At 41.6% G+C, this 15,611-nt stretch overlaps 1 protein-coding gene across 1 annotated transcript; it reads right to left on the bottom strand.

Moving 5' to 3' along the window:
* Positions 1-543: 543 nt before the first annotated feature.
* LOC141047869 (hemoglobin subunit alpha-3-like) lies at positions 544-2,006 on the bottom strand. Its single transcript, XM_073543196.1, has 3 exons — positions 1,912-2,006; positions 1,197-1,401; positions 544-877 (listed from the first exon to the last, which is right to left on the bottom strand). Exons 1-3 carry the CDS (start codon positions 2,004-2,006, stop codon positions 749-751), a joined length of 429 nt encoding a protein of 142 aa, XP_073399297.1. The 3' UTR covers positions 544-748.
* Positions 2,007-15,611: the final 13,605 nt, after the last annotated feature.

Genomic DNA, 15,611 nt, shown 5'->3' with positions numbered 1-15,611 from the left:
GGTGGCTTCTTCCTGCGTTAACCATAACATAGCCTTCTTACACCACTTACACACTTAGCTGTCAGAAGATTGCCTCCATCATCACTCGCTCTTACGGTACTTCTGATATATCACTGGCACTGCATAAGTGGCGTATGAGTCCCGCTCTTCCGGCAAAAAACCACAGGACTTCAAATAGTGTTTGTACATTCTAGTGAAGCAGTAGTGTAAAAACCATCGTGCAGCCCCTGACCAGGTGCCCCCATGTTATATACATTTGTTTATAGCATACATTTTTTTAACATTTACACATTTTTTATCCTTTTCCTCAGCCCCCAGACCGCTCTGTAGGGTCCAGCAGACAATTACTCGCATTTTCCATTGACTATCATTGGACATGCTATTCGTACCGAATATCCGAGTATTAAGGTATACTCGGTACGAATATAGCGAGTCCGAATACGTCAGTACTCGCTCACCCCTAGGTATAATGTCTATGCTTTAAATCTTAAAAAAAATAGTCAAAAATTAAAAATAGATGCACTTTTATTAAAGATTACACCAGATTTATTGTGATGGACAACGGCACAAGTACTAGCCTTCTAAAGAGTGCAGCAAAAACACAAGCTAGCAAAATTATATTACAGCTGCATTACTGTCATTTATTGGCGTTGGACATGATGACAAACTTGTGCACATGGTTTCCTCTGAACTTTCCACAGGATGGTCTGCTGCAGGGACTGATGTAGTCTCCTATCTCAGGGGAGCTTTATCTGTACTTGGAGGTCAGGATCTCACCGACTTCACAGATGAATTTGTCCCATGCAGCATGGGCTTCAGCAGAGAAGTCACTGGGGAAGTGGATGGCCAAGACAACCTGGATGGTGTGAGACAGCAGCTGCAAAGAGGAAGAAACAACATGGTGTAAATGTTTATTGTATCAAATATTATTTTCCCCTAAAACAGAAATATAAGGTATAAGTGCATAAGCAATGAATATGGTTACATACAAAAGTGTCACATTACAGTTGGAGAATGGGATATATCTGTTGCTTTTTAACTATATATTTAATAACTTCAAATGATTTAACACGTCTTCATTATAGACATATATATATGTTGGCATAATACGGTAAATGTAAATTTACAGCATGTGCTAACATGGTTCCTAATTTTGCTCCTAGAGTACAAAATATTACAGCTAATATTTTCCTTACCGCAAAGTTTCCAGGGTCTACTCTAAGGTTGTAGGCATGGAGGTCACTAAGGGTGGACAGGGCACCATCAAGGTCATTCAGATGACTGGCTGCCTTTCCAAGAGCATTCAAGACCTTACCACCATGGGCTTGGAGGTCAGCAGATCCATGAGACAAGTCAAAGTGGGAAAAGTAGGTCTTGGTTTGAGGGGAGCTCAGAAAAAGCCTAAAAGAAATATAATCAGGGTGAGAATTGGGATCACTATAAAACTAAATACCAGTAGGTTGTTACAAAATAAGATAGGTCTCCTACATTAAATCAATACATCACTGATCATCAGGGAGAGACACTAAATGTTCAATGTATTCCTTTTTTTCCATTTTGGTGCTAACTTACGAGTGTGTACTCAACTAATGCTAGAAAAATATATGTAAAGATATGATCAGAGATGTCTTCCATGACTATCAGCATTTAATGCAAAAATATACAGAAAAAACCTCTAATATCTGAAAGACCTTCATTCTTATGATAACTGTACCTAACAGCACCATAGTGCAAAGTAAGCTAATATAATTCCCAGGCATGAAGAAGACATGATTATGCGATATACAATGTGTAATCTATGATAGGACATATCCATTGTGTCACATCTAAGAGACACTATCTTGCATTCTACTTCCAATTATCATTTGTAAAGTTATCACTATATATATACGGGATAGAAATGCCACTTACCTTTCCAAAGCCTCACCACCCAAATCATTGACTCTAGGAGCAATCTTGGGCCAAAGGTTCACGATGAAAGCCTTCTCGCTTGCACTCAGAGGCATTATGATGTTGGTTGGTTGGTGAGCCTTAGGTAGACTTGGAAACTCAAGTGTCCATGTTGTACAGCCGTTGTTGGAACTTTTTAAAGGCTAAAGTTAACATTCACACAAATTGAACTCCAATTCTATTGGCTAAAACCAAATCCCACCCTGTAGATTTATCTACTCAGCAACACATGACATTTGAGCTGACATATGACAAAATCTTATCTCAATATGTCGCATGCTAAGCACATACCTATGTTCTTCTGGAGCTCATAGTAATATTCATTCTTCATCAGCAGATACCTACAGAAACCAATTTGACATCGCTCTCTAAAATGTGTAATATCAGAGCAGATAAAGCAATTGTAACACAAACTAAACATCACAATAGTTGAATTGAGTTGAATGTACAATTATAATTTATACTTGGCTGTTTCCTAACTGCGTTAAAGTGTCATGAAGAAGATGACTTCACATATTGATTATCTATTTTACATAGTATTTTTTCACATACAATATATGAAAATATTCATTCTTTATTGTAAAGTTACATTAGCCACCATGTACCTACATAACCAATATGGAGGCATGCAACTTTCAAATGGATCAAATGATTAAATATTACTCATTACTCTACTGTATAGTCTATTTCTTGTACCAATTTTGCTTCCATATCATTTCAGCATATTATAAAAGTTTGATCCCCTTGTTCGGCTTGAACAATGCACTAAAACCTCACTGCTGTAGACCCCATAAATCTCAAGGTCAATAAGGAGCAGGTAAGTAATACTTCACGGATGACGGCCTCCACATTGTGGAAAAGCTATTTTTATGGAAAGCAGAGCTCTTCGATATTATTATTATTCAGAAATGCAAGAACTCGTAAAGGTAACCACGAAAAAGACCAAATTGTGCTTTTATACCATTTCATAATAACCAATGCTTGAAATATACATATATTGTATAACTGTAATCATTTGACTTTTATATGGCTCCTCGTAGTATTTTCAGCTTTTTCCACATGTGAAGATTTTAGTCTGTAGTGAACTTCATATTCTCTGATTGACTACCAATAAACATCTTCCTAATGTATGCCAAAATTGTGCTGTGCCGCCACGCCGTTGGCTTACCTGTATAATATGAAAGTGTCATGATACCTTTTAATGGCTATCAGAATAGAATAAATGATGTTGCAAATGAAGCTTTTGAGAAATCTTAAGTCTCTTACTCAGGCATGGTATAGCAAGGTATACAAATATATACACAAAAGAACAGAGACATGACATAATAATGGGTATTTAACCCCTTCACAACGGAGCCCTTTTTCATTTTTGCGCTTCTGTTTTTCGCTTCCCGTCTTCCCAGAGCCATAGCTTTTTTATTTTTCCGTCAATATGGCCAGCTGAGGGCTTGAATTTTTGCCGGACAAGTTGTACTTTTGAGCTATACCATTGGTTTTAACATATCATGTACTGGAAAACGGGCAAAAAATACCAAGTGCGGTGAAATTGCAAAAAAAAGTGCAATTCCACAACTGTTTTTTGGATTTTTTTCTACCTTGTTCACCAAATGCTAAAACTGACCTACCATTATGATTATCCACGTCATTACAAGTTCAGAGATACCAAACATGTCTAGGTTTTATTTTTATTTAAGTGGTTAAAAAAAATGATCTTATGCTGGGTGAGTGCTTATTTTTTTGCTACACCGTTTACCGATCAGTGTAATTCTATTTTTATATTGAACACATCAATACCAAATATGTGTATGTTTGATTTTTTTTTAATTGTTTTATTTTGAATGGGGTGAAAGGGGGGTGATTTCAACTTTTACCTTTTTTTCATATATATTTTTAAAAATACTTTTCACTTGCTTCAGTTGTCTCCATGGGAGACTAGAAGCTGCAGTTGTCCGATTGGCTACAGTTGATCAGATCGCCTGTATGTAGCAGAAATGCACACTTGCTATGAGTGCCGACCACCGGGCGGCGCTCATAGCAATCCGGCAATGACAACAATAGATGTCTGCTGCAGACCTCTGGTTGTCATGCCAACCCATCGGTGACCCGCGATCACGCAACAGGGTCACCAATGGGCGGTATTTCCGACACGCTTGTCAAAAGCTCGAGTTAAATGCTGCGGTCAGAGATTGACAGCAGCATTTAACAGGTTAACAGCTGCAGGCGGATTGCAATTCCACTCGCCGCTGTTATAGGCACATGTCAGCTGTTCAAAACAGTTGACATGTTCTAGGAAAGATGTGGGCTCAACGCCAGAGCCTACATCAAAGGGGGATACACTACATGTGCCATACATGTACGGCCTTGTCGAAAAGGAGTTATATAAACAAACAAACTGAGATCAGAGAGTATCCTTAATTAGATATGTGGAGTGCATTTTTGCAGCTTTTTAATGCAAATTTTCAGCTGCTTTTTCCGGACCAGCAAACTTTATGAGATTTCACAAATCTCATGCACACAGTTGTTTTTTTGTCATCAGTATTTTGTGCTTTGCATGGTTTTTAGAACATAGAGCGTCGCGCTCTAAAAAAAAACGCTGAGAAAACACAACAAAAACATAGGTATCATGTTTTGTTGCATCTTTTGTGCCAAAACCTGATTCTATAGAATATGACTTTTTTCATCATTCAACTTTATCAGCATGCACAGGAAACCAATCTAGCATTCCAAAACCGCTGCAAAAAACGCACAAAAACACAGCAAAAAGCGCAAGAAAAACCAAGGAAAACAGCTCCTTTCCTCCTAAAAAAATCAAATTTTGCTGCAGGAAAAAAATGCTGAAAAAAAGCCTAGCGTGAACTTAGCCTTATCGTACCAATATCCATGTAATATCAGAGGCCTGGTGCACTCACTGTCTCTGGAGCAGATTGCTTAGCTTTTGTGGTAAATCATAAATTCTCCTGACAGATTTAGTCCTGTGTGGATGGAATCAAAGACTCCAATAAGTTTTTATTCCCAAACCCTGCAATGTTTTTGTGATTTGAAGTTGCCTATTAATATGATGAATTTCAGATTGTTTATGTTGTGTCCTACACGACAGAAATGTTTGGTCGCAGGTACATGGGTTTATTGCAGAAACAGGACAAAAACTGAGAGCAAGGATGAGGTATCATCGCCACATGATTACCGATTAAAAAAAACAAAAACATTTACAAGTAGCCAAACATTTCTGTCGTGTCGGACACAACATAAACAATATGAAAGTTGTCATATTAAAAGACAACTTCAAATCTCAAAAACAATCAAGGGTCTGGGAATATAAACTGATGAGAGTCTTTGATTTCATCCACACAGGACTAAATCTATCAGGAGGATTTATGACATACTTCAGAATCTGAGGAATCTGCTTACAATGAGCCCCCACATTGGATGGCTGTCTAGGCAATGCTTAGTGATTGAGACCATTGTTGGGTATATACCTCCTGTGTGGTGGACTGCGTCTTGCTGCCAGCCTCAACTACGAGTATACGGCTGTAAATGATGTACGACAGAGCATACTGTGACTTGGTCTACACCATTACTGTCACTGGCTCCATCAGTGCCTACGCCTGGTTCATACTGCCAGGCATAATTCCAAATGGGCCACTGACCACAGCCACAGGGTAAAACGTGATGTGAACTGTGCTTGAGACTGTAAGTAAAAGTAGTGAAAAACAGCGTTTCTTGTCTGACTGTTCTCTGCTTTTCATGAACTCATGGACTTTTTTGGCGCAGACTCATGAAAGAATCTGACCAAAGTGTTGCATGCTGCTCTTTTCTCTGCAAGGACCATTAGTTCATGACTAAGACTAAAATCACATAGGAGCAACGACTTTAATGAACAGTTTTCAGTTTGCCTGCTCACTTTGCACTCTGAACATCCTTTGTGTGAATAAGTCCTTATTCTGCAAGCATTGATAATTGTTGTACTCAATGAACTAATCATGTCAGTCTTAAGGCCCCTTTACATTTAGCGATGCACCCGGTCAGGATCGCTGGTGCATCGCTAAATGGTCGCTAGTGAGCTGCCAAACAGGCAGATCTCAGCAGCGATGTAGCGACGCAGCAGCGGTCGTTACTTACCTTTCAGACGCGGCGATCCTGACGTCCTCCCACCCGCGTCCACGCATCGCTCGTCGGCGCCAGCAGGAAGCACCCGACGAGAAATGGACCTGGCCGATCTCGCGCGATCAGCGACAGACAGCGGGGGAGATGGTCGGAGGTAAGTATCACACATAGCGATATCGCTGCTGCGTCACAAAAATCGGTGACGCTTTAGCAATATCGCTAGCGATATCGCCATGTGTAAAACCCCCTTTACATTTCCAGACTTATAATGAGATTTTTCTGAGTAAATGGGATGGAAATGCACATGTTTTTTGTACTGTGAAGCAGAGTGGAGGATTGAAGGGAACCTAAAAGCTTCCCCAGGCCCAATAAAATGCCACCATGTATTTATTGCTATCTTTATACCCTTCATAACAATTGTCTGATTGCTGCATATGCAAAAGAAAATACTTTTATAACAGTGGTGACAATATGTTACTCAGTGGGTACGTTGTTTTCGGCAGACAAGCCATCCCACTGATAATGTTATCACACCCCCATTGGGTATGAATAATATAATTTGCGTCACCCCCTCTCCCTCCCAGGTTTTTGCAAATCTGTCTTTCTGACAATACACAGTTGTGTTTGCATGCTGGTTTCACCTCTGCATTGCGCATGCCCAGGGATATAGCAGCAATGCCGGCATCAGTACCGCTGGCTCTGCAAATTTTGTGGCTGGCTGTATCCTATGACACGGCTGTATCCCTGGGCATACAAAGTATGCCAATGAAGCAGGGTGAAGATATCCTCTCCTATAAAGATGTCAATTATTTTTTGATACAGTTGCCTTTTTAAAAAAAAAAAAAGCCCTCACCCAGCCCCAGATCACGAAAAATGGAGACACTACGGGTCTCGGAAAATGGCGCCATTTTCTTTTAGCAAACTTTGGAATTTTTTCTCACCACTTAAATAAAACAGAACCTAAACATGTTTGGTATCTGCCAACTTGTAATGACCTGGAGAATCATAATGGCAGGTCAGTTTTAACATTTAGTGAACATGGTAAAAAAAAAAAACAATTGTGGAATTGCACTTATTTTTGCAATTTCACAGCACTTGGAATTTTTTTCTCGTTTTCCAGTACATTATATGGTAAAATCAATGGTGTTGTTCAAAAGTACAACTCATCTTGCAAAAAAAACAAGCTCCCGTATGGCCATATTGACAGAAAAATAAAAAAAGCTATGGCTCTGGGAAGAAGGGGAGCAAAAAACGAAAACGAAGAAAAAACAGAAAATGACACGGGGTGTAGGGGTTAAGAGGCGAGTCTCAAAACTTCTCTTTGTATAATATATTTACCCCTATACATTAGTAAGAGTTTTCCCTACTATGGTTCTCGTTAGCCCTAGGTTTATTTGAGCAACATTGAGGATTTCCCAAGACAAAGCAACAACAAGACCGATCACTCAAAGTGCAGAGGATAGTGTCTCTTTGTCAGATCTGTGGTTCAGAAGTTGGGACCTCCTTACATTCAGTATGGTTATAGCCTGTAGCTCCATGCTGGCTGGACGTACTCTCATTTAGGCACAAGCAGATGGAATTTCCCAGAAACTTGACTCCCCACATCTGTCTACTTGATGTCATAGATGGAGTGGTATTGGGATGATATGACAGAACTTTGTTTCAGTTCACACTAAAGATAGTTTTCAAAGCTTGGAAATCCTTTGATAACCCTAGTATGACACTATGGATACAGGTGGTTGACAAAAATGTTCCAATATGCAGAACATTTTGACGGCAACTAGAAATGTCCTCACAAATTTAAAAAGGCACGTGGTAAAAAGCTGGCGATGGTGGACATCAAACATTAAAGTAGAACATTATGAGTGCAGTGAATGAAGCAGTTTACGGAATCCTATGTGAAAAGTGGCTAATGCCATTATGTGCTGGGTGCGGGCAGGGCTGAGGGGCCATTGTGTGGTGCTTAGTAGGCTGTATAATGTCTTGGAGCATAATTGCTTTTTATAAGCGAGGTCTTATGATTTGGGTTGTTTATTATTATTGATGACATGAATAAAATGTGCCAGGATTGCTGTGGATGTGTCCTTTATTTCTGGTCATAGGATATGTCCATGGATGGCATAAACTATTTTCCTGGGACTGAAAATATTATTCCTGCCTTGTGCCAGCTTCCCTGTACGGTTGCAATAAAAAGAATGACTACATATTTTTAATTCATGATCCACAAAAATAATGTGAAGCCAAATCAAATACTGATTTAGCATTATGATTATTAATATTTTCATTGGTTCTTCATCTTTCAAAGCATTTGTTCTTGAAAAAAAGTCTACTGTAATCAGAGATACAAAACTGGGTGGAGTAGAGGGTGAGTCTGCACAAAATAGCACGTCAGTTTTGGAAACCTGCAACATAAGCAGCTTTAACATGATAATGGTCAGCAATTGTTACAAAGTGTCAGAGTAAAAGGCTTCTAAAGAGAGATATCTTCCCACTGAAAGCAAAAAAAAAACCTATTAATTTAACTTGTAGTAATATGTATGCAATGTGTCAATGTATTGTAAGGGTACTATAATAATTCAGTCTCCCACCATAAACTGCGAGCAAGGTGTAACGACAGCACTGCATATTATAAGGGGTGTATAGGATGAGGGGCCCATTCAGGTGCAAGAGCATTGTACCTTCGTGTAGGCAACATGGAGCTTATTCTCTGATATAATATTTGGCTGTATTATTCAGACCCTTAATTATGATTACTTATGCTGCAGTATCAGTTTTATGTCGTTAATTAAGGTGACCCATCTGACTGCACACTTCCATAATATGGGAATTATTGGGTGGTAGCATTCACTGAGAGAACACATCCTCAAGCTTCTTTTAGGCTTGATGGACACGACTATGGTTATATTATATATTGGGCTTCTCAAACTTTTTATACTGGGGCGGCGGGCCTCACCGGAACAAAAGTATGACAGACCATCACCTTCTGTAGTGTAAGGGCCCATTTGGATGGCACGACCTCAACTATTAAACAACCACCAACTGGCAACCTGAAAGCCAATCTGCATTTGGTTACTGGCTCTTTAAAATGATGGAAGGGGTTGTGCTGATGAGGGAATAAAATGAGGTGAGGGGCTGTGCTGATGGGGGGAATAAAAAGAGGTGAGGGTCTGGGCAGAGGGGGAATAAAATGAGGTGAGGGTCAGTGCTGATGGTGGGGAATAAAATGAAGAGAGGGGCTGTGCTGCTGGAGGGAATAAAATGAGGTGAGGGGCTGTGCTGATGGGGAGAAAAAACTGAGGTTCTGTACAGGGGGGATGACGGTCTGTGCGGATGGAGCGAATATGCTGAGGGGCTGTGCAGAGGGGGCAATAAAATGAGGGGATGATGCAGATGTGGGAATAAGCTGTGGGGCTGGGCATAAAGGGGGATAAAATGAGGGACTGTGCAGATGGGGGAATAAGCTGAGGGGCTGTGCTGCTGGGGGTAATAAACTAGCGGGCTGTGCAGATGAAGGGAATAAACTGGGGCTGTACAGACGAAGGGAAATAAAATGAGGGACTGTGCAGATGAAGGGAAATAAAATGAGGGGCTGTGCAGATGGGGGAATAAGCTGAGGGGCTGGGCAGAGGGGGGATAAAATGAGTGGAGAGGCTGTACTGATGGGGCAATAAAATGAGGTGAAGTTCTGTGCTGAAGGGGGAATAAAATGAGGTGAGGGTCTGTGCAGATGGTGGGAATACAATGGGTGAGGGCCTGTGCAGATGGGGGAATACAATGAGATGAGGATCTGTCCAGATGGGGGGAATAAAATGAGGTGAGGGTCAGTGCTGATGGGGAAATAAAATGTAGGACTGTGCAGATGGGGGAATAAACTGATGGGCTGTGCAGATGGGGGGAATAAGCTGAGGGGCTGGGCACAAAATGAGGAATAAAATGAGGGGCTGTGCAGATGGTGGAATAAGCTGAGGGGCTGGGCAGATGGGGATAAAATGAGGTGAGGGGCTGTGTTGAATGGGGGTAATAAAATGAGGTAAGGGGCTGTGTTGATGGGGGCTAAAATATGGGGCTGTGCAGATTAGGGGAATAAACTGAGGGACTCTGCAGAGGGGTGAATAAACTGAGAGCCTGTGCATTGAATAATTTTTGGTAAAAAACTTCCTTGTAGTTCACCTTTTTGGTTCCATGCCTTAATATAGAAGCAATGACAACCCACACAGAGATTCCCCAAAGCAGAAAATAGATACAAACAAGCCCCCACAAGAATGCTGTAAATATGATGTACTATTTCAAAACACCATAAGAAAATCCTTATATGGCTATCAGATGTATACAGTACCATATGGGCCCACGGAACCATATAATGGCATATGAGGAGAAATTACCCAAAAAGATTCAGGCTCCTCACTAAATAGCCATAGATTCTAAGAACCATTGTTACGATCCTGGTAACATGAGTGCACTTATCTCTATTTATAGCAGACCTTGAACATTAGTACAATACCTTTCCCTGACGAAGCTACACCAGGCAGCGATACGCGTAGGGTTGTCTGGGATCTTCCTTATGGTTCGACACTAACTGTTTGGCAAGTATGTATTTCTGATTATTGTGCTTGGTAATTTATAAGGTGTTTTCTCTTTGTGATGCATGCTGGATCATGTTGATGAGACATTTTGGCATTCGTCTAGTACCTTTTATATTTATATATATATGAAATATTAGTTGTCTATTAGCATATTTATTGTTTCCTATCAACATATCAAATTGATATATTTCCAGGTACTTTTTTCTATTCCATATGCTGGATCATGACTCTTTTTTTTAGCCTATCTTGGTAATAATAATTGCACCTTGTTTATAAACAGATGAATGTAGTATATACAGTGGGGAAAAAAAGTATTTAGTCAGTCAGCAATAGTGCAAGTTCCACCACTTAAAAAGATGAGAGGCGTCTGTAATTTACATCATAGGTAGACCTCAACTATGGGAGACAAACTGAGAAAAAAAAATCCAGAAAATCACATTGTCTGTTTTTTTTTTCATTTTATTTGCATATTATGGTGGAAAATAAGTATTTGGTCAGAAACAAAATTTCATCTCAATACTTTGTGATATATCCTTTGTTGGCAATGACAGAGGTCAAACGTTTTCTGTAAGTCTTCACAAGGTTGCCACACACTGTTGTTGGTATGTTGGCCCATTCCTCCATGCAGATCTCCTCTAGAGCAGTGATGTTTTTGGCTTTTCGCTTGGCAACACGGACTTTCAACTCCCTCCAAAGGTTTTCTATAGGGTTGAGATCTGGAGACTGGCTAGGCCACTCCAGGACCTTGAAATGCTTCTTACGAAGCCACTCCTTCGTTGCCCTGGCGGTGTGCTTTGGATCATTGTCATGTTGAAAGACCCAGCCACGTTTCATCTTCAATGCCCTTGCTGATGGAAGGAGGTTTGCACTCAAAATCTCACGATACATGGCCCCATTCATTCTTTCATGTACCCGGATCAGTCGTCCTGGCCCCTTTGCAGAGAAACAGCCCCAAAGCATGATGTTTCCACCACCATTCTTTACAGTAGGTATGGTGTTTGATGGATGTAACTCAGTATTCTTTTTCCTCCAAACACGACAAGTTGTGTTTCTACCAAACAGTTCCAGTTTGGTTTCATCAGACCATAGGACATTCTCCCAAAACTCCTCTGGATCATCCAAATGCTCTCTAGCAAACTTCAGACGGGCCCGGACATGTACAGGCTTAAGCAGTGGGACACGTCTGGCACTGCAGGATCTGAGTCCATGGTGGCGTAGTGTGTTACTTATGGTAGGCCTTGTTACATTGGTCCCAGCTCTCTGCAGTTCATTCATTAGGTCCCCCCGCGTGGTTCTGGGATTTTTGCTCACCGTTCTTGTGATCATTCTGACCCCACGGGGTGGGATTTTGCGTGGAGCACCAGATCGAGGGAGATTATCAGTGGTCTTGTATGTCTTCCATTTTCTAATTATTGCTCCCACAGTTGATTTCTTCACTCCAAGCTGGTTGGCTATTGCAGATTCAGTCTTCCCAGCCTGGTGCAGGGCTACAATTTTGTTTCTGGTGTCCTTTGACAGCTCTTTGGTCTTCACCATAGTGGAGTTTGGAGTCAGACTGTTTGAGGGTGTGCACAGGTGTCTTTTTATACTGATAACAAGTTTAAACAGGTGCCATTGCTACAGGTAATGAGTGGAGGAAAGAGGAGACTCTTAAAGAAGAAGTTACAGGTCTGTGAGAGCCAGAAATCTTGATTGCTTGTTTCTGACCAAATACTTATTTTCCACCATAATATGCAAATAAAATGAAAAAAAAACAGACAATGTGATTTTCTGGATTTTTTTTTCTCAGTTTGTCTCCCATAGTTGAGGTCTACCTATGATGTAAATTACAGACGCCTCTCATCTTTTTAAGTGGTGGAACTTGCACTATTGCTGACTGACTAAATACTTTTTTTCCCCACTGTATTTGTGCTTTCCAAATGCCAAAATATTATTCTTTGCACTTTTTCAATATTCATACTATTATGATGTATTAAAAATTTGAGAAACACATTTTTCTATATCAACATGATCAAGTGTAGCCATTTTTTCTGTGATTTTAGTGTTTTTACTTGTTTTTATATATGTGCACTCTGTATTGTTCAATAAAGCTATTTTTCACGGATTTGATATGAGTGTGCTGATGTCTGTCTGTGATGTCCGTCTGCGAGTCTGGGCTGCAGTAAGACAACACCCCGAGTAACCCCGATACCCTTTACCCCTATACAGGGATCTGGATTTATAGCAGAGCCCAGTAGGTAGCTGTCTGAATAAGAGCAGTGGACCAGAGCAGGGCGGTCGCCAGAGAGGTGTTCCTAATACGGGACCAAAAACGTAGTGGGATACAAGTCTAAACCAGTCGGGAGGCAATGGTACAAAAGCAGCACACAGTAGCAGAGTCAGATTCGGGCCAAGGTCAGAGTCATCAACCAGGAGGGCGGCAGAGGTACAAAATCATTAGGCAGAAGCAGAGTCTGAAATCCAGGCTGAGGTCAAAGTTAACTATAGCAATTCACACAGTAGCATGCAGGGGAACCAAGAATATATCCGGCAGCTTGCAAGACCAGTCCCAAGGTATTTGAGGGATCAGGTCATCACTCACAGGGTCCTGGACTGATGATGTCATTAGGACCGCCCCCAGGACCAGGCCAGATGGTGATGCAGTAACTCCCTGACGACTGACAGAGGGGTGGAGCCTGCACCCACCAGATGCCTGCGCAGGAGCCCCTTCTTTGTCACCACCATAACTCACGGGTGAACCACAATGCCTCCCAGTGGCCGAGGCAGGAACAGCCATCCCCGAGTCTGATGGTGAAGTGGCGGTCTGGCGCCTCCTAGTGGCCGTGACCGGAACAGCAGGCCCCGAATCTATCGTCGACGTGACAGACCGGCGCCTCCTAGTGGCTAAAGCCGGGACAGTAGGCCCTGAGTCTGACGGCGATGTAACAGGACCCTGGCACCTCCCAGTGGCCGAGGCAGGAACAGCAGGCCCCAAGTCTAACGGCGACGTGACAGTTTCTTACACTTCACTATGGTAGGGACAAAAACAAAAGAAAACAAAGTTTGGGATGCCAGGGTGCACTTAATTAACCTCTGTTTCCTGATAGCATGATGTAATGTGGTGCACTCCAAATAGTCCAGAAAGCAGGAAGGCCAGAGGGGCTATTGATAAACTTTACTTGCCACACGAAGACACAGGTACATCCAGATAAATGATGGTTTAATGGAGATTCTATTCCAATGCCGCAATCACAGTTACTTTCCAGTATAGTAATGCAGATATAACAATCAGGACCGGTTCCAGGTTTTCGTGGGCCTTGGGCGAAAGAGTCCCAGTGGGCCCCTTTAAAACATACCACAATTCATGATGCACAGATACAGCAGAGATATGTATTTTTCGGATTAAAAGACGCAGTTTTTTCCCCAAAATTTTTTGGGGAAATGGGGGTGCATCTTATAATGCATATATACCTTACCAGTACCGTTGCTGCAGGCTGCAGGCTGGGATGAGGGGGTGTCCGGCGGTGCTGCGTGTGCCCGGAGGAACTGCAGGTGCCCAGCGATGCTGTGGGGGTTTCCGGTGCTGATGCGGGGGTCTCCGGTGCTGCCGAGGATCTGCGACATTTTGTGAAATCTCATTTCTCGAGATCTTGGTGCCGAGATCTCCATCTGGGCATGCACCGCTCTGGCGGCCATTTTCCCGGAGTCCACCAAACAGGAAACCATGGAACTGCCGGGGCTCTGGTCTTTCACTAAATGTCGGCTGAGCCCCGGCAGCACCGGAGACCCCCGTAGCAGTGCCGGACACCCCCATAGTACCGTCACGCATGCGCAGCACCGGAGACACCTGCAGCAGTACCGGACAGCAACACCGGACACCCCCGCAGACAACTATTGTACGCTGACAGACACTGGCTGTGTGTATTTTCTTGCTTCTGATGCATCGTATTTATTTTATTTCATTTTAATTTGGACCAACAATGGCAGAGATATTGGAGATGGTTTGCATCTCAACCCAAATTAGTTCTACTGGGAAGGGGTTACCACAACAGGAAGGAAGGAAAATTAGCAAAATTCGTTTTTTGTTGGGTGTTGGAAGTTCTGAGGGCTGAACTTAAGGCAATCAACTGATCATCCAGGCATCTGCATTATGAAAGGGATTGTGCCTGATGGGACTACCCCTTTAATTACATGTTTGTATTGCAAATTCTCATCACATTTTATTGTCTTTTATATGTCATATCTGTTCTATCAGCAGTCAATAATGGCTACCTTATGTCAATGGATCCTGTACAGCTGTAGATTGTGAACTAGTTGCACAATGATAATATTATAGGGGCTATGAGTCTGACAAATGAATGACATTGATGATGACAACAGAGGCCATCAGTGGCTGCCTCACTTACATGCCAGCACATCAGAATTTGCCCCCTGACCAGCAATTTGTCTACATTCTGTCAGGATAGCAGGCAACTAGGCAACATTTTATACATTTTTTGCTATAATTAATGTCTTTAAGCTGTCTTTCACTTTTAGCATACGGCGAATGGCATAAAAATCAGAAAAACTATTTTTAAATTGCTGTATTTTGCTAATTTTACCTTCCAAAATTCAGAATAGAAAGTGGTCAAAAAATGATATGTGCCGAAAAATGGTACCAATAAAAGCTCCAATTCATCCCGTAAGCCTCAAGCCATCACATGACTTTCGGGAGAAAAATAGAAAAATTATAACCCACAAAATATGGTGATGTTAAAAGACTTTATGCAAAAAAGCATTTTTAGTGTGTGATAGCAGCAAAAACCTAAAAACAACTATATAAATCTGGTATTACCGTAACTGTAGAAATCCGAAGAATAAATCTGTCTTATCACGTATACTACAAAGTGAACGATGTAAATAAATAAATAAACCAATTCTTCACCTGATTTTATCATTCTGCCTCCCAAAGAACGCAGTAAGGCTCAGCTCACATTTATCCTGCGCTCCGCTCTG

This window comes from Dendrobates tinctorius, unplaced genomic scaffold, assembly GCF_039654945.1.
Source record: "Dendrobates tinctorius isolate UK_male_01 unplaced genomic scaffold, ASM3965494v1 ptg000129l, whole genome shotgun sequence".
Classification (NCBI taxonomy): domain Eukaryota; kingdom Metazoa; phylum Chordata; class Amphibia; order Anura; family Dendrobatidae; genus Dendrobates; species Dendrobates tinctorius.
Note: the sequence above shows the minus strand (reverse complement) of the source record. Positions and strands in the feature narration are given on the sequence as shown.